Below are 24,369 nucleotides of genomic sequence, written 5' to 3'. Positions count from 1 at the left end.
CAGAGAGGTTCCTGTGGGATTTTATGAACCATGTGTTTGGAAAAGATTGGTTTAAAGAGAGTTAAAAAAATCAGAAAACTACTTACTCTTACATGTCAGCTACTCTTTCATTCAACAGTGACAGCTCCGTAGAAGCCTCCCTTGAGCTTCCTGTGTTATAAGAAATACAAAACTGCCTGACTGGGTTGCAGTATAAATTGTTTTACTATCTCTTCCTCCAAACCCCAAGAAAAATGACAGACATTTCCAAAAGGCCTTCTTCAGGAAGAATATCCCTGAATCCTGTGCACACCTTTTGTACATTATTCCTACTAACACTGCTGTTTTACAACAGGAAGAGCCTCATACTGCAAGAGTGTAGAGGAAGGAAATAATCCTTAACTATTTTGTATTGTTGGTGGAAAATACAAACTGGAAGGTTCTTGAAGAGATTGTAATTTGATTAAGGTAGACACTGGTACCAGTAAAACTGGTAACTGTTAGAGAAGACAAAACTTTTTAAGTAAACAGGTGGCTGAAGGTTGTGTAAATTGGTAAGAAGGCATTTGAATTAGGAGTCACATTTATAAGAACAAATTATCTTCTGTATACATCTTTTTATTTAGGTGGGGTTTTTTTGTTTGTTTGTTTTTTTGGGTGTTTTTTTTTTGGCAGTGAAAGCCCTAGTTAGATTGCGGTAACATGAGATTTTAGAGGAGTCAGTGAAACAACAGACTTGTTCTCTTATGTCACAGTAGAAAATCTATTTTTGTATTTTAAAAACAGTAAGGCTGTTTTCCCAGGCCAGAATGGGTCAGGCAACTGATTCACACAGGCTGGAGCTGTTGGGAATACTCTCTGGAATTCCTATAATGAACATTTCACTTCTCTGTCATGGTTTTTCGCCCTCAGAAACTCTGGACAAAGCGGTGTCATAATTGCATAATACTAAGCGTTTGTTTCCATAACTGTGTGCTTTTTTCCTTGTGCTGTAACTTAATATTGTACATTCTACTTGGGACTAAGCAAAAAAGTCTGATTTCATATAACAGATATGACAGTGCTTGGGGTGAGAGAAGGCACTCTTTATGAGTTTAACCCAAATTTTGATCTGACTTTAGGTGAGATAAGCAAATCTTATAACTGATAATGCAGTGGATCTGAGTCTCTTTTGGGCCCCTCAGTATAAGTAAAATTTGTGTTGGGCAGAGCTGTACTGCTGGAGGGCAAGGCACAGGCACAAGGATCACCTGCCCCAGGCGAGCAGAGAGGTTGAGGAGGCTGAGAGAACCAGTGCCCAAACATCTGTGCCAGCTGACTTGCCTCACTGCAGCTCTGGCTTTCTGCCTGCTCCCATAGCCATCAGGAAAATGTTCAGCATGTGTGAGGATGATACCAGGAGGGGTGGATGACTCTTAGCTCTGTACCTGTTCATACTCCCTCCCAACACTCTCAATTCCTCAGGCATTTACTGCCTCTGGCAGATACTCACATCTCTTCTTTGGGGCCCAAAGCAAAACCACATAGAGCAAACTGGTCTCTCTGGGGCTATACTGCTTCCTTCTTTACTGTGCCCCAACTCATTTCCCAGTTCTGCAGCAGAATGGGGGGGGCAGTTCTTACAGATGGACTACAGGAGCTCATGTAAGGGCTGCTTGTGTAGAAGAGCAAGTTCTAAAGAGAGGGGTCAACAGATGTGACTATAGGCAACCCATCCAAGGAACAGAAAGTCTTAAGTCTCGATAACTTAAAATGGTGGTGACAACCAAAGTAAACACTGGGTGCTAGACAAAGGAGAACTAGAACTAGGAGGAATATGGTTGGAGGGCAAAAGAGAGATTTCCCTTGCCTCATGCCTTTGTGACCCATGTCTACATCTATGCCCTTGAGCTGCCCTGTGCCCACTGCAGAACTGAGTTTTGCTGCTGTACTTTCCAAAAGATGAAGTCAAAACAATTTAATGTGTTTTCATTTGGGGGATAGTGAGATTCAGTTTTGTCAAGGCTACTCTGAAGTTTGAGTTGGCTCTGAATACTGTCCTTGTCTCCGCCTCTGCTGTGGAAGGCATTCATGGAGCATTGCCATGAGGCACTGACACTCCTAAGATGCCAAACTGCTGTTGCAGGTACATGCAGCTCTGGTTACCACCACCACCACCCAGGTACTCTTACTGATCTTATAGAATATTGTTTTCCCCTGAAACAGTAGGATGGAAACAGACTCAAGGCTATCTTTTGATCTCTACTATTTCCTGTGGTCTTCTTCTAGTTGCAACACAACCAAGACAGAAAATGTGCCATTGCCTGAGCAATAATAAAGCACTAAAAACATGGAAATCTTTTTAAGTGTTTCATGGACTGTAGCTGTCATTTCATTTCCTCTGGAATTCCTTCCATATGGCCATGGCAAAGGTTTAAGGTTGAGTTTTCTTGACACTTTGAATGCATTAGCTGTTTCTGAGACAAAAGTCTGTCAAGTGTAGTGAAGCATCTGAAGGGATGTATTTATTTCTGTAAGTAATATATTAAGTAGAATTAGGGTCAGTAAGTTTGGTCTTGAGAGATAAAAATACGACACTAGAATTTTGTGGAGTTTTCTTTCCTGGTGAATGTTAGACAAATGTATCTGGTTTTTGTAAATTTATCTTTTTCTGCTTCTGTTTTTTGTATTTCTTTATTCTAAATGACACTGCCCCAAATCTCTTTTTCAACTGTAATTTTTCAAAAGTATTGCAAGTCACTTTTCCATGTTATCAGTATGCTCAATATGTTAGGATTAATTTACCATAAAAGTAAACTATATAGCTAGTATAATTTTCATGAGTGAATTTGATAGTCATCTGTGTATTTCTTATAGAAATACAGTAATAGAAAACCAAGCTGAGATGTTACTGTACTAGTTAGTTTACGTCCCTACTCATGGTCATGTTTGTCATTCTTGTCTACATTTTTTGTTGAATTGATCACTGTAAAATTTTTCTGAGACTATATTACTGGAGCGGCGTATATTGGCATCAGATTGTTGTCCTTTTGTATCCAATGTACACATGTGGCACAAGGTAAGAACTGAAGGGAGGCAGTGTCAGTGTTACCCACAAGTCATTATATGCACTTGTGGGCACCATGGGCAGTTTTTGTACATCTTATTAGTTCCTGTTTTCTTCCATTTGTGCTTTCTGTCTTTGAAATTCACAGTGATACAGTACCATTTTTTGCCCATATGTAATCCAGTTCAGTTACTATGTAGTACTGTCCAGTTTCTGCAACAAGAAGATAAATATGTGTGTCCTTCTTGAAAATATTGAAAGAGGACCATTCATTTAGATTTTTGGTAATGATCAGAAACAGATAAATTCAGGAAAATGGCAAAATTAGGCATAGTTGCTAACAATAAGAAAAGAAGAAAATGGTTTCCAGGATCTGAATATAATCTATATAATTGGAACAAAGTGAAGAGGAAAAAAAAATTATGTGTAAATCCGTTTTATGCTCAGACCTGAAAGCTTTTACTTTTTTATTAACAAAGACATTAGGAATTCTATTTTTAAAAAATTTTGTCACAAGTTTGATGGTTATGAATTACAGTGGCAGATGGGCAATTCTGCTAGTTTAAAACATTGGCATTATTCATACTGATATCCAATGCAGGGATTTTTGCCCCATATATTATTAATGTGGGTTAAAGTCTGTTGGAAGAATGCTTTTAATGGATAATGATCTAGATATGTGCAAACATTGCTAATAACAATTGTGGCAGCAACCAAGAACAGTGAGATGTTTCTAGTTTCAAGTATTTTTGGAGTTTTCTAGTTGATATCTTCAAATCTGTGGTCCCTTGTGTCCTACCTAGTCAGGGTGAACTGCAGATTGTTCAGTGCAGTGATTTCTGGTATTTCAATGACTATGGGAAAAGTATTTTGCTAGTCTAATTCGGAGATTAATTCTTGCATTTTTCATTTAACTATCTGTCACTTATAAAAAGTCAAATATCTTTTCAGAGTTATCTATTCAAAGAACATGAACATATGTAATAGAAAAGTAATTTCCTAGCACCATTACATTTTTTCTTGCATAGTTCTTCCATCTTTATTTTGGCACTTTCATCTGTATTCACCAGTTTCCTTACATTGTTTTTCTGCCAGGGCCTGCAATTACTCAGTTAAACTTGTGCAAGGTTTACTTATAGCTATTTCGTATCCAGGAAGAGTTCCTGTCTCTCTCTCCCAACTTAATGTGTCTTTTTGTCTTTCAAAAGACAAAAAACCATGTCATTTTATAAAACAGTGGCACAGAAACAATTTATGTGCTTCTAATTTGCTCTTGTGAATTCTGCTCTGGTAAACAGTGAGGAGGTAAACTTGGAATTTATGCAGTCTAAATAAAGTCATGTAATAATACAAGTTTATAAACACAATTGTGTTATTTCTTGCATTGCTGCTTTACAAGTTACATTGTAAATCAGTTTAATATTTAGATTTAAATGAAGCAAAAAATATTTCTGGATTATCCGCTTATTTATCACAAATTGTTTTATATTTCTGAAGTATAGGTGCCACAATGAATAGATTAGAAACATCATACGCACAGTTTTATTTTCAGTGATATTCAACCTCAAGCCTAGTGGAGTTGTTGTTGGTTTTGTAAATTTTGGGTGTCTCCTAAAGCTGGATATGAGGCCTCTGCATAGTGAGGGGCAAGTTGAAGCCTCTACACTGGTGCAAGGAATTGAGAGTATAAGGGTGGCAATGTCTGTATTTTGACATAACATTACTTTGCATGTGAAGCTGTGCTTTTCTCTTGCACCTTCTCCAAAAGTAACTGTCAAATATATTGTTCAATGTATATATTCTTCAATGTCATGACATTAGCAAAAATTATGAAACTGTAATTAAAACAAGAGGAAGAATAACTGCAGCATAGTTTTTGGTGTTCTGAAACCATTTATGTGGTTCTTTAACCCACAATGAAACACAGAACAAAATAGATTCGTGCTTTGAAAAGAAGGTCTACATACGGATTTATATTCCCTTTCACATCGTCCATCTATTCTCCTTATAAAAATATGGGGTTTTAGATTTCAGAGGGGATAGATAGTTCTCTGAGGACACACAAAGGAATAAAAACAAAATGGAACTGCACATGCCAACCTGTGATTCTCAAGAAAGTTACCTGCCAAGGCGTGCTTATAGCTGAGGCAGGAGCCCCTCAGACTTCTCCAAATTGCTTGACAAACCCTGTAGCCAACAGAAGTGCTTAACTTAAAGTGTTGAGTGGCTCTTATCTGACTGAGGTGTAAGTGGGTGTTATGAGTTCCAGGAGATTTAATATCAAGTAAATACAAAACTGTCGCAACACCTTAGCTAGAGAAAAGTGATTTAATAGTCACTTGTTGTTCTTCCAAAGTAGTCCAAATAGATAGGAGGGGGGAAAAAAAACCAATGCACCCAAATAAGTTCATCTGCTCATACTGTTAGGACACCGACAGTCCTATTCAAAGATGTAGAGTGTAGCGCAGGTTTTTACAGCAACCCAAATGAATTTTGGTAATGTAAGCATTGGTGTGAAATGACTATAGTCCTATCCATACTGCATTCATACAAAGGTTAAAGCATTTCAGTCTGGATTAAATAAAATACTGTTTTTAATGTCGTTTGGCCAGACAGTGAAAACCATAGTATGTTGACCTGTTTGAAAGGCAGGTTCTAGTGGACAATAGAAAGTGTTTATCCAGTGTGGTATGTCAGTGTTTGCTCTGATCAATGCTAGCTGGGCATGTTGTGACAGAAAACCCTTTTTTCTGCATCCAGGCATAAACACTGTTTGCAAATTTATTTCAAAAAACATTTTATTTGGCTAAGTTTTGGGTCTTGATGTGATCATCTGTGCTTAACATTGTTTCTCATTGTCCTGAAAATATTTATTTCCAAGATTTTCTGGGCAAAACAGAAAACAAAGGACTCTTGGATGGAACAGGCACCTTTTCTGTATTACTTCTCTGCTGATTTTGTCTTCATTTAATAGACCATATTTAATAGACCGTCTTTTCTTTGAGTACCTCAAAATATTTCTTGTCACTTGCCCTCAAAACTGACCTGCTGACCCGAGAATCAAGAAAATGTCATGTTAGTGACTACTAATTAGTGGATCCAGTGAGTTGCTTCTCCTGGCCTTTCAACCTTCCAGAGGCTGCAACAAAAGCTGTCACATGTATCATACAAAGAAAACAAGCATTTGCCATGTATGCATTTTGTTTTGTCTTTTCCTAGAGCATACACTGCACAAGTTCAATTGAGACTACCTGTGAATTTGCAGTTTAGGGGGAAATTAGTCTTGAATATAGTGCTTGCATTTATTTCTCTATTTCCAGGCATAACATAATGCATATATTATCCAGCTGTTACTGAATGTGTGTGAATGTATTAGTACACTATATTATAAGAAGAGGAAAAGAATTAAACTCTGTTTCCTTTCTCCTTGTTTTTTTTCTGTTCCTATCATTCTCTTTTATTTATTTGATTAGTTCAGAGTATGTTGCATCTTTAAGGAGATATTTTAATGCTTAGTTTTTAATGTGAAGTATATAATCCATGCTTAGGCTGTTCTTTTGCGTTTGTTGAAAAAACATTTTAACAGAAGATTCAGCCATATTTACCATTGATCACTGTTGTACTTCTGCAGCTCATGAGGCATACTGGGTTTTTTGAGACTCTTTAGAAGAATGACTGTGGTAAAATGTGCAGTCACAGCCACATCACTAAACTGTTTTGTGCAAGTAACATTACCCTCTTTTTTATTATTTATAATTTTCAGGTCTTTAAAATAGAAGTGCTGATGAGTGGAAGGAAACATTTTGTGGAGAAGAGGTATAGTGAATTCCATGCACTTCATAAAAAGGTACTGATCTTCTTCTTTATAATATGTAGCTTTGTTTTGCCTCAGTCATGTTTTTCTCTCTTGTAATTGTTACTATACTTTATCTTAAATGCTATAAATACTGTACAATACTATACTTTATCTTAAATACATCCTGTAATTAATGCCTCTAGAAATTAATTCCTAACTAACTCAATTTCTTCTGTTTTGCAGAAGGGAGTAATGATTTCTCACATGTTATTAAGTCTCCTTTTCTTTTTGATTATTGCTTACATGCCATATGTCTAAAATGTCTGTCTGTGGTATGTTTTTATCTTCTTGCAAAGTCTCAAAATAAGTCACATTCCAACAATAAATAAATAGAGTGGAGTTTTTTTTCCTAGTTAGGCAAATAATTTGTTAGTTCTATAAATGTTATTGCAAACCTGCCACATGTAAAGATAAGGAAACAACTTGTGTACATGAGGAAACCAGACATGAAAATGAGTGAGTAAACCATCTCAATTAATCTAATATAAAATATCTGCTAAGCTTGTCTACTGAATCATCTTAGTAACATATAGAAAGAAACTCAGTACTTTCAAATCTGGTTTTCTACTAATACGTCTTTAAATTGCTTTGACCAGTATATAATTTTTTTCTCTCCAAGCTGAACTGAATGCTGCTGTGCAGCTGTGCTTCTAAAAGGCAAGCTTTACTTTTTTTTTTCCTGTTTTATGTCAGCCAAGTATTGTGAAGGAGAATTCTGGAGGAGCATTGCAGCCCCTTAACAGCAGTGGGGCTGTAATGAAGAGCTTCAGTCCTAGAATCTGGGTCAACTAAATGTCTCTTGGTTTGTAGGTCTGAGTGGCAGTGGAGTGTGGTCACAATCAGCTGTTTTGACTGATGCTGCTTGCCTTCATTATGGAAAAGCTTCCTCTTGAAACAACAGAGACCAGCATGGGTATTTACACCTCCTGTCAGTGCAATGTCGGAGGAGTTTATTTCCACCAGTATGTTTGCTGGTAGTCCTGAATTAGCTCAGGAAAGATGCTAACCTGGGGCTACAGAGGATGAATTTCCCAGGCTTGTAAGGTGTATAGGGTTAAGCAGATTTGTCTGAGCAAAAGGCAACTATTGACCCATCAAAAGTTGAAAAACAAGAACCATTTGCTTTACTGCACCATAATTAAGATATGCTAGTGCTTCTTGCCTACTTACTTCTTGTCTCAGTAGTGGTATCATCTGCCACTTATTAGTACTGATTTCCTTGTTTATTGCTTTAATATTGTTATGTCTCAGATATTGTCATCCTTAGGTTCATATTAAATATGAAACTAAATAAGCAAAAGTGTCAGAAGCAGTAAAATAACTCACTCACCCACCATTAAGCCTTGCAGTATATGAGTGCTTTGTTTTACAGATAAGAATAATTCCACAGTTGAAGATAAAGTAGATGAATGGAGTTTATACAATGAAATAGGGTTGGAAACATTAAGAGGGAAAAAATCAGGATTTACATCCTTAAAATGCACTCTATCCAAGTAGGCAGTCTTCTAGTGTATAATAGTGTAGTATTGTATAATACAATGTAGTACAAAATTAGAATTAGAAACATAATTGAATATTTTCAGTTGGAAAAGACATACAACTATTATATAGTCCAACTGCCTAAGTAATGCAAGGATAGTCAGAAATTACAGCATTATATTAAGGATATTGTTCAAATTTCCTTGACTGGCTTGGGACATCCACTACCTCTTGAGGAAGCCTGTTTTGGTGTTTGATCACCCTCTTGGTGAAGAAATGTTTCCTGATCATTCTGAACCTCCCCTAGCACAGCTATGGGCCATTCCCACGTCTTGGTGCTCGATCCCAGGGAGAAGTGCTCAGCAACCCCTGTTCCACTTCCTCTCCGCAGGAAGCAGTGAGATCACCCTCATCATACTTTTCTCTAAACTAAGCAAAGTCAGTGTCCTCAGCTACTTGACATCTATCTGGTGAGCATCTGCAGGTGTGCCCTTCACAAACAGAGGAGAAGAAAAGCCAGCACCAAGGCTGAATCTGGAAGAGGGAGAAGAAGCCTTTCCCAGGCTGCTCATCATCTGGACAGCTGCCCCGTGTGTGGCTGTCCGTTCACAGGGGCAGGACTTTGTACTTCCCCTTCTTGGGCTCCTGCTGTGGCAGGGTATGACTCTGGTGTCATGTAGAGAGCAGCACCAAATTGCGATTCCAGGCAAGAGGAGAGATTTGAGGGACACCACAGCAAGGCTGCACCAGGCAGTGGAGGCGGGTAGGAGAGCAGAAAGCCCAGGACATGGTGCAGAAGCTACGGAGAAGAGGGAGCCAGACCTGAGGTGATGAGCAGTGGGTCAGGGGCTGGCTCTGGAGGCCCTCAGCTGGAAACACCTGTCCCAGGACCAGCTGCAAAGATGCAGGCATGGAGCTGGGCAGTACTTGCCTTTAGAGGAACAATGAAACAGTATCTACCACAAGTAGAAGGACCCATCAGCATTAACAGCCCATCCTACCTAGCAAAAAAGTGAAAAAGGTGAAGATAGAATCCATACTGTTAATAATACTGAGACTTTTCCAGTAGATTTATGCATTTATTTTATTTTGATAGTTGGGCTGGGAGCTTTTGAGGGCTGGCACATGCCACAGCTGGTGGCCTAGTCCTGCTTTAGCGATGCTCCAAGGCACCTTCCAACACCACTGATGTGGTGCTGGGCTCTTGTTTGCTGGGGAGGCCTTGGGAGTCTCTTTCCCTTCTCTTCAGGAGTTGCTGTGACTGTTCAGGGGAGGATGTATTGCACCATCTGGAAGTGGCCACCCTGGGCATGGCTTTACATGACCTGTCTTCTTGCTCTGTAGAATGGCAATGGGAGCCAAGGGGAGGCTGCCAGGATCCCTACCAGCAGCAGTGGAGGAAGTGGCCTTCCTGCTGCTGCATTGCACAGCGACACGAGCACACTGCTGCGTCAATGTCACTGTGCAGTTTTGGAGGGACACCCTCAACATCCAGCCCAGCACCTCTGCATCCACCCTGTGTTTGGTTGGAATGGTTGTGATGGTGTCCTCCACCATGGCTCATTCAACATGTTGCCAAATATCTCCATCTTCTGACAGATCCAGGGTTGCAGTGTCTCGAAGAGCATGGCATGGTTCTGAAAGCAGTTCAATGAGCATGGAAGCTGGATTCCACCCACAGGACACCTGAGCATTCGTTCTTGAGGCCCACTTTTGTGGTGCTCCAGGACGATAGAGGTCCTGGGAGGCTGGGTGTCCCAGAGCCACTCCTACCTGCTGGATGACTTCTGTCATAGCGGGTGTGGTGACATGCTCCAAGCAGTCATTATGCAGCTGCAACAATTGCAAGACTGACAGTGTCCTCCTTTTGCAGAGGGTGTACTTGGGCTTGTTGTCAGACCATCAGGATGGACAGGTAGCAGAACTGATGGAGGGTCCACATCACACAACTGACCTTCTCCCAGCTGTCCAGACAGATGGGACAGCAGGTCTAATTTCACTGTAATTTCTGGAGCTGCACAATTACTCCAAATAAAGGTCATGGACGACTGCAGTCTCACTCTCTAATTCATCTTCTTGTACACCACTTTCACTGCAATACCACCTTTCGCAGAGATTTCTTAGAACACCATAAAAGCCATAGATGATGCCCCCCTTTCTTTCTCTGCAGAAATAGCAAAATGAACAAACCTGAAAAACAGATATTCTAACCAGGCACTTTGCACCATGTTTCAATTTGTTTCATTTTCTCATTCCATCTGTTTATATTACTCTGAAAATGGAGAGACTTTTTCTTATTTGTTCCCTGCACAGATGCAAAACATATAGCATTTTTTGACAACAATGTACCTTTTCAATAAGTCTTCCTTTTTGAAGTTGTAAAATTTTGGTTAGTATTGTTGAACAGCTCATGCTCTGAACCTGTCTTAGTGCTTTCAGTGTTACAGAAATCCTAGAGAAAGCATTTGCATCAGATTGCTATCAGTATGCCAATACGGTATTTATCTTTTGTTCCTCTCTTCCTTTAGTTTAAAATGTACATTTCATTCTAAATTGATGTGAGTACATGGCAGTTGGAAAGGTCTCTTTAGACTTGCCGCATATTCAAGGTGCCCTTAGTGTTGGAGATGTCTGTAGTGCATAGGAGAAACAAAGCTGCTGTAGAGAACACCTGTAGAAAATGGATGTAGAGGTTGATGAGGAGATTGTGCCTTTCGCTGGAGATCAGCATGCCTCACTGGCATTGTGTGGAGGAAGGAGGACTCTTGCTCATAGAAGACATTATTCATTCATCAGAATGTCAATCAATGTTTTGATTAATTATATTTTTTAGCAAAGCTGTTTCCCAGAACACGTCTGGATTTCCCTCTGTCTTGGGTTCAGTCTTTCGTAGATTCCAGTTGTATAAAGGAGTAAATCCCCTGTGCAAAGATTCCTGTGCAATCTGGCTGTAGTGGAAAAGGTTTAAAATAGTTTCAAGACTGCCATGTTACACTGGGGGTACAAATTATTCTTTTGACAAAAACCACACAGGGAAGTTGTTTTCTATGAAATAGTTTGCGTAGGCCATTATGCTTTGCCCTAATTATGAAGAACAAGTCTTGCCTGTCAGGCTATGCACTGTTCACATTACAGTATTATATATAAGTTTGAACAAAAGTGTTACCCATGTGGAAAGTCTTTTTAGCAAGAATTTAATTATTTCTAGGTGTATAACATAGTTTAAAAAAATGACCATTTGTTCATATTTGTTTCCAAATATCTTTTTACACTTCTTTTCCTATACATCATTAAATATTGGTAGTTCTTTTAAAGTATGATAATGCTAGAAGGTCATGGTGTTAAAACTACTGCGGAGAAATTTTTGCAAATTCTGTTGAAGTTTAAAACTTCTTGTTTTGCATATTGTCTGTAATTTGAGAATAACTAGTATATACTCTAGATCATATTGTCTTTTCACAATTGGACAATAACTCTTTACTTGATGATGTGAGCCATCTTTAAGTCTTTCAGGAAATAGAGACTACAGTATGTCAATAGGTGTTAGTTCAGTGTTACAGACAGGACTGGGCAATAATAGTGGGCAATAATAGTCCTCAGTATGTTTTGTTTTGTGTAGGGACAAGTCTGAAGCCATACAGCTAATGCATATCTTGTTTTGCTTAATTTTCCTTAAATTGTTAAAATTATTTGTAGCAATATATATATATGACTGGATTATTGTAAGCATAAGAAAATGGGCTTTTAATATATCTTTTGTGTATCTGTATAATGTTGGCTTTATACTTACAATCAGGATTTGTGCCAGCACATTAAGTGTTTGGGTTTTGGATGTTTTATATGTAACAGGGCCACAGAGCACAAAAGGATTGTTAATCATCAGCTGAGTTACCAGCCACAGAGTATTTATCTTGTAAACAGCTAGGTCTTGGTGGATGCTTATATAGTTTCAAATTTGTCTGTACTCATCTGGAGCATTCTCCTCATTTGTTGCTCACCTGCAGGTGCTGTCATAGTTCGCAACAGCAGTGACCGTAGTTTCTTCAACATCCCCAATCAATTTAGAGGGAAAAACGAGGGGTTGTATTCTGTTTTTAAGATCAATCAGTAAATGTAGCTGGGTTTAGAATTTTATTTTCGAGTGTTGTTTTTCTCACTTCATGTTTAATTGTAATTCAGCCCTGTTAAGAAATAAGGAAGTTGCAAAATGTTTCCAGAGCAATCGAGGTTTCCCGGCTGCAGCTTCGATACTTGTGATTGCAGAGACGTTGATATGTTGCCACTGCTTTTTCCTATAGTGACATCTCAGCAAGCTCAAAGATGAAATGTAAATTTTCAGTCTCCCATGGGTATGCATGTCAAAGTCAATTTTGAGTTTCTTTCCTTGCATTCTTTGCTTCAGATTTATTCAGAGGCAATATCCAACAGAAAGAGTGCAACCTTCTATTAAAATGCAATGGAGTCTGTTTCAGTTACTATTTTTGCTCTGTAATTTTGAAGAAAACATTAATATTTTTTGGTTTTGAAAAAATGTGTTGCTCCAGGAAGAGGATTTTTAGTGCTGTCAGGTTACATGTTAGTGTCTATCTATTTACAATCATATGTATGCATATATATAAGTGTGTGTGTGTATGTGTGTGTGTAGATCTATATAGATACACATTATATATAGATTTGTATAGATACATGTATAAGCTTTCCTGTGGGAGTCCTTAGACGAATAGTTATGGAGCTCTCTGAAATATAATCAGTAAGAATCTTGCTGTTTCTCTGTGCAAGATATTAAACACAGACTGTCAGTCTGTTGGTACACTTTGAGAGCATGGATATGTTGCTTTTTTGATTGTCAACTCTCTAGAGAAATGGTTAGCGCTCCTCCCTGTACTTTCCACATCTGTTCATAAAAAATTGCCTAAATCTGGAGTTAGAAGCCATCATAGTGTGTTCACTGCACTTAGCAAGGTTCTTTCTGGTTATGTCATGGTGATGTTGTGAGGTATTGTCCCTCACAATAGACTAATGGGAAACTCCAGTTTCAAGTACCCTCATGTAGTAGTTGCCATTTTATTTTCAGGTCATTAGTCACAAAAAAATTGTTGGTAGGATTCCTCTTCACTGTCCAGGGCAACTAGATGTGAAGATTTTTAAACTGCACTCTGTAGGTATGGCATCTCTTATTATTTCAGGGAGATGATTGTAAGTAACTTCATTTCCATGCTGTTGTCTTTAATGGATAGAGTTTTTACATCACTAACATAAACTTGTTTATTTTAGAGAGACATTATTAAACTTGATTTCTGTCCATTTTTTTTTTTTTTTTTTTTTTTTTTTTTTTTTTTTTTAATTTTTATTTTTATTTTTATTTTTATTTTCTTGCAGCTCAAGAAATTCATAAGAACACCAGAGATCCCTTCAAAGCACGTGAGAAACTGGGTCCCCAAGGTCCTGGAGCAGCGACGACAAGGCTTGGAGTTGTACTTGCAGGTGTGTCTCCTTGCCGCCTGCTGAAAGTAAAAGCAGCATCTGTTTCCAGAGCATTACAAAGTATGAAGTGTGGCGTTTTACTAATTGGCAATTTTAGAGTTGGGAAGTGATCTGGAAACTTACCAGCACTAGTGGTTTATGTTAACTTAGCAGGACTACCAGCTAGAAAACCAGATTGTTTTGCATTTTTGTTCCTGATTTTTCCAAAGACTGCTCATTGACTTTGGTGAACCTTTATTTTCCCCTGCCTAAAATGGGGAAAATATTGTTATTCTTTCCAAAGTTGTTCTGACTGTACCAATCAAAAGTGTTGCAGAAAAAATATAAGGAGGCTTTATTTAACTTACCTCTATTTAGACTGACTAGGAAATCATCAGCTCATCAAATTCACATCACTCTGCTATAAATGCCTGTATATGAATTGTTCCTCTCGCCGAACTAGGCACTTGTCATCTCATATTAATCTCAATTGGTTTGGACGTTTGCATTTTAAGTCTTAGGTTCTACCTAAATGGGTCATGATTTAAGAAGAGTCTTCAGGAATGATGCAGCTGTATAGACATCTAAATATATCAGGAAAAAATCCCATTCATTTTTAATAAATGGAATTTCTATTGTCACCATGATTGCTTTAAAAAATGCTCCATGGTATAGGTTCACAGCTGTTCCTCTGGTGGCAAAGCCAGATGAAAGTGTTACTCTAAACATGTTCCCAGTTCACTGCACTTTCAGCTGCACTAATGCAAGTGCTCTTTTGCTGAAGGGGATCATAGAAATAATGTGTCAAAACATAATTGTTTTGGGAGAAAGGCAAGAATAACTGTCTTCTCTTTTTACTCACATCAGCCACTTGCTTTGAATTTTTGTTTTTTCTGATTTCCATACAGCTTTCTTTTGGACATAATCGCTACCAAGGCACCTATACCAATTTGTCTTAAGCAGTTGATTTCGTTAAAAAGGGAGGTAGTTTGGCTATCACTTTTTAATTGCTGATAAACTATAAAAGAACATCTCCCCCTACTGGAAGAGTTAGTCAACTCTTGTTCTTTTGCAGTCTTGCACATTTAATTAACTCTTCCTCTGTTCTGTTGCCGTTGGCTGTCATAGGAACATGCAATGGTTTAGGTTGGAAGGAACTGCTGGGCATCATCTATTTAAAACATGACAAACCACTAAGTTATATCCATACTAATGTGCATACTAATTTAAACAAGCAAAAAAGTTGTTAATATTTTTGTCAAAGTAATTAATTTCTGTTTCCGCTAATAGAAAGCAGAATTTACCATCAGTGAAATTTTAAATTTTAAGATAATTAGAGGCTGGTTCTAGATAATGAAAAGTTCATAGTAAGGCACTTCAGTTATGAGACTTTTTTAATAGTAACAAGCATTACCAAAGGACAGTATAAAATATAATACAATTTCAGAAGACATGATCAGTTTTTTATTTAACACCATGTACATAAAATATTGCAAACACTTTTTCAGGTGGTACTACTGACAATCTGTAGGTGCTGTTTGGCTACCACTGTCACTAGTCTGTGGTTGTGCTTGCAGCCAGACATTTCTGCAGCAAATAAACTTTTATGAAGTCATGCCAGTCATTAATTGCTTTGTATAAAACCCGCCAGAACCATATGCAAATACTGAGCTATTACATAGATGCAGTGCTCAATTAATTTGTTTTAGCATGCCGTGGAGGTGGCCATCAAATACAGACTTGTACCTGACATGGTCTAAGTGTATTGGGTTCTTAACATGTTTTTAATTAAGTAGTTATCCATAATTAAGTGTAGATAAAAATATTGACATGAAATAGGAGTATTAGAATCTACAAAGTAGTAAAGAAAGCAAGACACTCCCCTGTCTAAGACAGAAGGCGCTGCAGCTGCCAGGATCTTGTTACTTTTTTGTGACCTTTTCATGGTGAAACCACCCTTTTAAATCCTTTCAGCAAGGGTTGTTTGTTCCTTAGAGTGGATGGACAGGAGGTCAGAAACATTTCATTATATCTTTCTGAAAAGTAGCAAAACTACAAATAAATGAAGTATTATTAAATTTTGAACCACAAGGAGTAATTTTTTAATGTATCAGTAGCCACTGCCAGCTAATTGTCATAAGACTGCTTATTTTACTTTTGTTTTTGAAAGGTTGGGTCAGGATTTTTTCTTGTTGTAATAGACCAATTTTCATGGAATTTTGAAAGAATGATTTATCTTACACTAGTTTTAAGTAAGACTTCCATATTTTACAAGTTGGCTGGAATGTGCAACTTTTGTTTTTTATATGGTGAAACAATAGACTAGAAGCACTAATATGCTTAGTAATTCAACTGCATGTATAATAATATTTACAGAGTCCTTGTGAATACTGAGAACAATCAACTGACTGACAAGAGGAAAGAAGGATTATGTTTAATTTATTAATGAGGAAACAGATGCAAAGATAAGTGAATGACAGATTGTGGCCCCAAATGTTCAAGCAAATTAGTATAAAGAAATAAGCTATTGCTGCCCTGCTTATTATGGTGAATGTCTCTGTGCATGCAGCACAAAGGACTTCAGCTGAGCTGATTTAGTCTTTGCTAAATAAGAAAATCACAGAATAAACTGAATTGGAAGGGACCCACAAGGATCATCGAGTCCAATTCCTGGCCCTGTGCAGGACACCCCAAGAGTCACACCATGTGCCTGAGAGCATTGTCCAAACACTTCTTGAGTTCTGTCAGGCTGGTGTTGTGACCACTTCCCTGGAGCCTCTCGCAGTACCCAACCACCCTCTGGATGAAGAACTTTTCCTGATATGCAACCTAAACCTCCGCTAACACAACTTCAGGCCATTTCCTCAGGTCCTGACGCTGGTCACCACAGAGAAGAGATCAGTGCCTTCCCTTCCTCTTCCTCTTCCTCTTCCTCTCTTGAGGATGTTGAAAATGAGTTCTCCCCTTGGTCTCCTTTAAAACTCAAAACATCTGTTACTTCCAGTAGAAGAACACTCAACCAGCTTTTATTACCTTGTGGTGGCCATCAGCTAGGTAACTTTATAGTTACTTACTTGTATATCTGAGTTTGTAGCTTGTAGTAGAGCAGAGATAAGAATCCAGGTGGTTTTGATTTTAAATTTGTAAAATAAATTACAGGGTTATACTATTGCTGACAAAAATCTCACTTGATAGTTGTTTTAGTCTGCAATAAGATTTGAACTTAGTATTTATTTATGGTTAGAAATATCTTCTCGAGGAGCTTGGTGTTGAAGAAAGGTAGACAATAAGGATTTTGAGCAGCTAGTTGTATAAGGCACCTGTAATTTGAGAAGGCCTACCAAAAGGATCTGCCCTGAAAGTCTGTGACTCCTCATAGTAGTGAGTGTAGATAAATGTATTTGCTCAAAAGAACAAGAAGGTGAAGATAAGTGTGGAAGACGATGGAGCAGGCTGATAACCAGTATTGTAGCTTCTGGATGGGGTTTGTTTTGGGTTTTTTTCATCCACTGTCCAATCTTGGACTGACTATTATCACAAAGCAATACAGAAATATAATTTGGTTTTCATCTGTATTTAAATAAAATATAAACCACTTGAAAACTCCTTCTTCCATGGTTTTTACTATGTCTGAGTTTGGTAAGTAATTTTGTAGATTGACCAAGTGAACAGGTAGTTGGGGTCTTGTTTTGAATGTTCAAAGGTAGTACTGGAGGAACCTTATCTAACTGGCTATCAGAGCAGCTGCAGCTGCTTTGGATCAGATTAGTATTTGTTAAAAATATGTTTGATATGATATAGTATTGGAGGAGCAGTTTTTACAGATCTTATTTTCTGTGAATTGGTAATGGGGAAAAATTTGATCTAGCCACCTGCTCATTTGGAGTTAGGTCATATCCTTGTCCCAGTAAGCTGACACTGGATGTTATTGCCATCCAGTCAGTCTGCCCCAGGGACTTGCCCTTTGACAGGTCTGCCTTTTAAAGTTCAATGGAATAGATATTTTCTAACCCCCTTGGGCTGAAGAAATCTCATCATTTGCTGATATCATCAGTCCAACAAGATAACAGGCATCGTTAACAGAATTCACTGTGAAGTGGCACCCACACCTCAGCAGGAGACTTGGTAGCTGCTGCTAGTCTTCACTGAAATAATTTGCATATAGGGAAAGATTTTGAAGGAGGCCCCTATTTTTTTATTAGTTTCAGGGTACTAACTCATTTCATGTGGTCTGGGTGACCTGAAGAAATTCTTGTGACTAGCAAGACTCTAATATAAAACAGAGTGTTGTAGACCTTCTGAAGTGCTCTGTATCTATGTAGGGTCTCTATGTTCATACATCTCTAACCAGAGTTAATATGTAGAGCTAATATTTCTGTCTTGGCTGAGGTCAAGAAAACATACTTGCCTTTTATTTATTCTTGAATATTTTACAAAGAGAACAGTCCTGATTCCTGGAGATAAGATTGGTTAAAGTGCTCCTTGGCTGTGACACATGAAGACTTGATGAACTTCAACATTCCAGCAGTTTCAGGAATCCAGATCTTAAAAATGAATTATGACATTTATGAAACTGGACTAGAGATTTGTTTTCCATTTAAGGAATAATCTGGAGATCTGAGAAGAACTTTGACCTATATTTCAGTATTCTTCAGAATGCAATTCTCTTTAAAAATATTTAAACTACCAATCCTTCCTGAAAAACATAAGTAAAATGGTATCTGTTATGACTTTATCCTTAAAAAATTAAAATCCAATCCTATACTCCTTAGCTGTCTTAGTTTCCAGCAGGGAGGAGTTAGGAAAACAGTGGATGTAATAATGTAATGAATAATGTGTAGTTGCTTTATGAGTAAGTTCATCAGAAATATAAAGAAGAAAAGTCCACATTATTATATTAAATTTTTTTACTCTTTTGGGGGGATTCAACTGCAACTTCAAAAAATGGGCACAAATAAGCTATTTCTATAATTAGTTAGACTCCAGAAGACAAACTGTCAATACAGAAAAATTGGCTCAAGGTGTCATTTCTTCAGAAGCCACTGTGATTTTCTTTAATTACTTCAATAAGCGTTGATACAAAATTGCTTGTGGTAAAGTTTAAATAAGTAAATAACTTTTTCTGACTGGCCAATGAGTATGAACAAAATTTTTGTACCATTTTCTTTTAAGTTAATCTACTTTTTATGATGTTACTTCATAAATGTTTTAGATGCAGTTAAAACATACTGAAAGGTTCTTTTTGTTAATTTGAAAACTGTTGCAAAACATTTCAGACCTAATACAGCATTTAATATTTAACTGGATTTAAGAATTGTGCTTTCCTTAGCTTCAGTCATTGTCCCTTTTCACTTTGTTAATGTGATTCCTTTGGGATTTTTGTCAAATTGTGAAGAAAAAGTTTTCCATCACCTCGTGGGGAGTTTCATTAGTTCTTCACTGCTTAACTGTTTCCAATTCTTTTGACTTCTTGCTATTCTAACAAGAAGGAATGCAAACTCAGCTATTTATAACCTTGTCCATTATCAAGAAGACTGGAGAGATCTCTGCTCTAAGATGAGACATCTAGGCTCCTGATGCCAGTGTGCAAGTACTCCACGTAGTGTGTTTGCTAGAGCTTTGCCTTTCAATAGCCAAATATGCCTGTTCTGTAATTGCAGCTGAAATCCTGCTTCAGAACTCTCTTGCCTGGAATAGGATCAGAAAAGAAAGGAAATTTATGTGAGGAAAGAAATCCTTGGTGATGTACATGGTTTTTCATTGTTTTCTCTTTGTGAAGTAGAAGTAAAAATGGTCCCATGGTAGTACATAAAATAATCCGAGCCCTCCTAAGCAGAACGAAAACTAAGGCTTCATATAAAGACAAGAAGATCTTGATTGTGGCTTAAGCTGATATGGGTCTCTAAGATCAGATGTAATCTGTAAATACTTTCTAAGTGGAACAGTTTTTGATGTTACATATGTAATGTCTGTAGAAGTGAACTGGTGCTGTTGGAGATGTTCAGAATTATTGAGATCTTTGTGTGTGATACATGCAGTTTTATGAGACATTTTATTACCTTTGCCCAATAAAAATGAATCAAGTACTATTTAATTATGGAAATGCAATGGCAAAATGTTTTTAGAACCAGTCAATGATCATTCAACTATTTAAATTTTATTTCTGTGCAGTTCACATTCATCACATTTATCCATTCTGTCCATGTCCATTCATCACACTTATCCATTTATTACAGTTTTTCTTCCTTTATATGCTCAAAAATCTGTTCTGTATCAAGCATATACCTGTGTACCTTCACCAAAGGGTGTTGTGAACACAAAATTTTGAGTTAGTTCAATTGGAAGACTGGAAAGCTATATGAAAGGACAGCCTATATCAAGCATAGAAGGTCCTTTAGTTGGAAATGACTTTTGAGGCTGATTTTGTTTGGAAAATGTCTTATATGATAGTCTTGAGCATTTATACTCTTCCTTGGTATCCATTATAGCCATTTTGGAATATAGCATACAGTGCTAAATGGACCTTTGCTCTGAAGCAATGACCTCTCATATAATCCTTAAACTTATTAGAGACATATTTGTGTTTTACCTTGTTACTAGATTTGTTTAAACATTACATTGTTTTCAAGAACTGAGCCCTGTATGTATCATGAACACTATCTAAAAAGAAAAATTAGTTAATTGTGTGGTTGAAAATACATATTTGAATAATTTAGATATATTTATAGAGATATGTATCTATTGAGATAAATAGACAGCCAGACAGATAGGTAGATAGATAGGTAAGTAATGAAGAGGTATGCAGGTGATGTGACTGTGCAAAGCCACTTGCATAGGCTAATAGCATAGCAAAGGCTAATGCTTTTTCAGATCAAATGCTTTACACGTGGCAAGTAATCAGTTATATGTTTAAAAGCTGAATTCAGAGGTTGAAATTTTAAGCTATAAAAGTTTTGTGCAAAATGTGGGCTTTTGTTTTTTTCTTCACCTTATTCTTTGTGTGCCTGACCCACATGTGGGGTTTTTTCCCACTAGGCTTCTGTTTAACCATTTCCCATGTCTGAGAGCAGGAGCTGGATAGAAGTCACTTTGACTTCCTTGTATCATTCATTAGGCACCACAAAGGGTTCTGCAGAGGCAGTCCTTCCCTTTGTCCTACATACACATTCACTGTTAGGATCTATTTCTAACTAATTTAAGACCAAATTGGCTTATTTGCAGAAAAAAAATTTCCCATCAAGTCCAGAACAGATGCTTATCTCCTGATTGCTGTTTCTGGAAACCAGTTTTATTTTAAATTCAGGTGAATATGCTGAGAAGAAAGAGTCTATCATTAGAAAGTTGTAAAAAAAAGTTGGATTCAGTGAAATAAGATTTAACTGATATTTTGCTGGAAAGTCTGTTGAATCACCCACATCTATTAATCATATTGAAAATTCTCTCCATTATCCAAAATTACTTAGTTTGTACCATCTCTAACTCCATTTAGTGTGCAGTAATCAAAGCTGAACAGCTCCTGTAAAGAATTCTAACAGCAATGGTATGATAAGTATAAAAAGACACAATGTTCTTTGTCCTCATTAAAGATTGTGAGCAGAGTGTTAAATAATATTAATGGCTAGGATTGTCAGTACTTAACAGTACTTTCCTAGTACAAGTGATTTTATTGATCGATACAGTCTCAATGTAACAGGGCAGATTATTCTACTGATTTTATCGAAACCTTAACTAAGTTTGTTAGTGTACCACATATCCTTAAATAGATCTAGATGATGATGTAGATTAAGAAAAGCAGACCACCATCCATCTTTTTTTGATCGGTTAATAACTTAAATCCATCATTGCTGCAACCGGCTTTTTTAAGATTCTGTTGTGCATACGTGTTTCTTTGGTGGTAAAGATATAGCTGGGCTTAGATGGCTCTGGATTTTAAAGAAGTGTGCCTGACACATGCAGGACTGCGTATTTGTTAAGAGGAAGCAGAAAGCCAAAGAAAACAGGGAAACAAAATAATTCTGTAGATAATTTAAAGGAGACCCATTTATTAAAAGTGTCTGCCTGCAGAGATTTATGAAGAATGATTTGAAGCATTTTTCAAGCATGCTCAGAAAATAACCTGCTTTGTGTTTTAGGAGTTAAGTTTTTGCTTTTCAACTTATGCTTTTTTGTGATTTATGATTAATACTTTTTTCCTTCATCTTCAATAATCTGGTTTTGCTGTACAAAATTGTGCTGCATGAACTCTCTCATTTTACTCTTTCATGTTAGAAGTGATCAAAATAAATTTTACTCAGTTAAGCACAGAATTTACATTAGTAGTTGTGACACATTTAGAAACCACATCCAAGTACTTGTTCTCTTTTTATTATACTGTGTATCATAATGATATTTTATTACATACTTTTGTCCAAGTTAAGATGAACATCAAAGTGTACTAATCATGCATTTCCATACAGTGAGAAAAGTTCTCTGTCATGACTGCATATGCTTAGAATAAATGGAAAATATTTAAAAGGAGAGAAAGAAATTAAGTTCTCTGTCTTAGTCACAGCCCATGAAAGCAGAACTAGGGATATTAAAATTCAAAGGCTGGCACACTCCTGTAGTCTGCTGATGACTGTTCTAACAGCCCTGATTCCTTTTAAATCCATACAAAGTATGAGATACTTGATTCATTTAGCTGTGATGAAAGAAAACGTGCTCACCTTCCTTATCCTGAATGCAGCTCCACATTTGATGTGTAGGCAATAAACTTTCTTTTCTGAATAGATATTTAATAGATTTGCTTGAGCTCTTTGGGGAGGGTGGAGGGAAGTAAAATAAAAATTTTCTCCATTATAGTAAGGAAGGAAGGAGGGGGCAGTAATTCCTGCAGTCTACCAGCTGAAGTTTGGTAGAAAAACTAAGGTTTCCCCCATCTTTATAATCAATCCATAGCATTTTAAACACATTTGCAGTTCCTATTCTGTGCTGTTTTACATAAGGTAATTCTTACATTTATTTATACAAACGACTATTGCTTTTTTAAATTGGACTTTCAAAGCAAGTTAAATCTTAAGGGCTTTTTCTTCAAAATTAGCCTGTAAAGTTAATGAAATGCTAATAAAGGGATAAACTTATTTTCTACTGAAGGAGTATTTTATTTTTGCATGCATAGTGTAACACACTGTGTTTTGTCAAGGTTTTTCAGTAGTATACAGCATGAAATTGGAATGTAGTTTATACCTAGATTGCATTGACTTTATGCGATCTGGTACCATTCTTCTGCATACACTCTTTGTGTGTGAGTGAAGATGCACCATTAATATTCTTTACACATTTATAAATTGCACATGAGGGTAGGAGAAAAAAGTTCATGAAGAATCGAATATATATATATATATATATTTTTTTTTTTTAAGCAGGATTTGAATCTGCACATAAGGCACAGGCTGTGTGGAAGCCAGAAGAAGAAAACAAAATATGGAATATATGCTGAATAACTGAACCATTTGTTATATGCTTTGGATGAGGAACTTGTTCTGGGAGAAAGAGTAATGTAGGATCATACTATATGTGTAAGCAGTGTTAAATAAATCCTTATACATAAGGAAACTGAATTAAAGCTTGATTCTAGTGTGCCATAATAATGTTATTGTCCAACATTGTTTGTATCGTTTAATACAGACCATTCTGAAAAAAAAAAAAACGCAAACAAACAAAACCCAACAAGTTATGGAGCTAATCACAGGGGTTTACCAGAAAGATACTGAAATAAATAGCAGTAATTCTTGACCTTTTGCTTTAGATGTTGAAAGGACAGAGCACAGGAACAGATTAATTCTTTGCAAGAAGGACTGCTAGCAAAACATGAGAGCTGGTCTTTCAGTACATAAGAGATGAGCAGAGGAAGAGGCAAATAGTCTTCGTCAGATAGGTTGTGGCATGATGGTTAGTGAGCCTATTCTTTTGGTTCTGCAGTAAATTGAATGCTCCTGCATTAGATCTAATTCCCGTGTGTCTGTGTGTGCTGCCTTTTCTTGGCATTTATGGAGTCTTACATGACTCCTTTCTGAAAGATGTTGAAGGATTTCAGAGTGAACTAAGGGGGGAAGGTCTTGTGGTCATGAGTAGTTTAAGAGATTAACAAATGCTTGTTATCTTCTCTAACATTGTCTATCTCTACCCACATCACTATTAATTGTCTTTTTTAGTTTTCCACCTGCTTATTGTCTCTGTTGTCTGAATATAATATTGATTTAGTTGCATGTAAAAAAGCTCATTTTACACTAAACCCATTAATTGCAGAATTTTTTGACTGAGATTTGACTTGGATTTCTGTGAAGGTACATTTGCAAACAAATACACATTATTGAATGATGCCTAAATTTATAACTCTCATGTGGATTTTTCCTGTAGACTTCAAAAATATGGACATTAAAATAAGAAACTTCCAGAGTTACTTATGATAAATACTGTGAATTATATATAAGAAAATTTTCAAGAAGTATTGATGTAAAAATTGTGGTGCGTTTTTTTGTTTTTAAGTTCTCATAATTATAATCAT

The 24,369-nt window shown here is 36.9% G+C and overlaps 1 protein-coding gene across 3 annotated transcripts in view; it reads left to right on the top strand.

The window, feature by feature from the left end:
- The window catches only part of SNX24 (sorting nexin 24), an 89,505-nt gene that overhangs the window by 39,214 nt on the left and 25,922 nt on the right, over positions 1–24,369 (top strand). For 2 of the 3 annotated variants that reach the window (XR_014592577.1, XM_083884559.1), the window contains exons 2-3: positions 6,789–6,872; positions 13,740–13,844. Coding sequence is in view for 2 of the 3 variants with exons in the window: in XM_083884559.1 (XP_083740685.1) it covers positions 6,789–6,872; positions 13,740–13,844 (189 nt within the window). In the remaining variant the exon portion in view is untranslated. The remainder of the gene's footprint in view (positions 1–6,788; positions 6,873–13,739; positions 13,845–24,369) is intronic. The other variant, XM_083884560.1, reaches the window with a different exon arrangement.

The sequence above is a fragment of the Zosterops lateralis genome (assembly GCF_965231275.1).
Source record: "Zosterops lateralis genome assembly, chromosome: Z".
Taxonomy (NCBI): Eukaryota; Metazoa; Chordata; class Aves; order Passeriformes; family Zosteropidae; genus Zosterops; species Zosterops lateralis.
The sequence above is the reverse complement of the archived record's forward strand: the minus strand, read 5'-3'. Positions and strand labels throughout refer to the sequence as shown.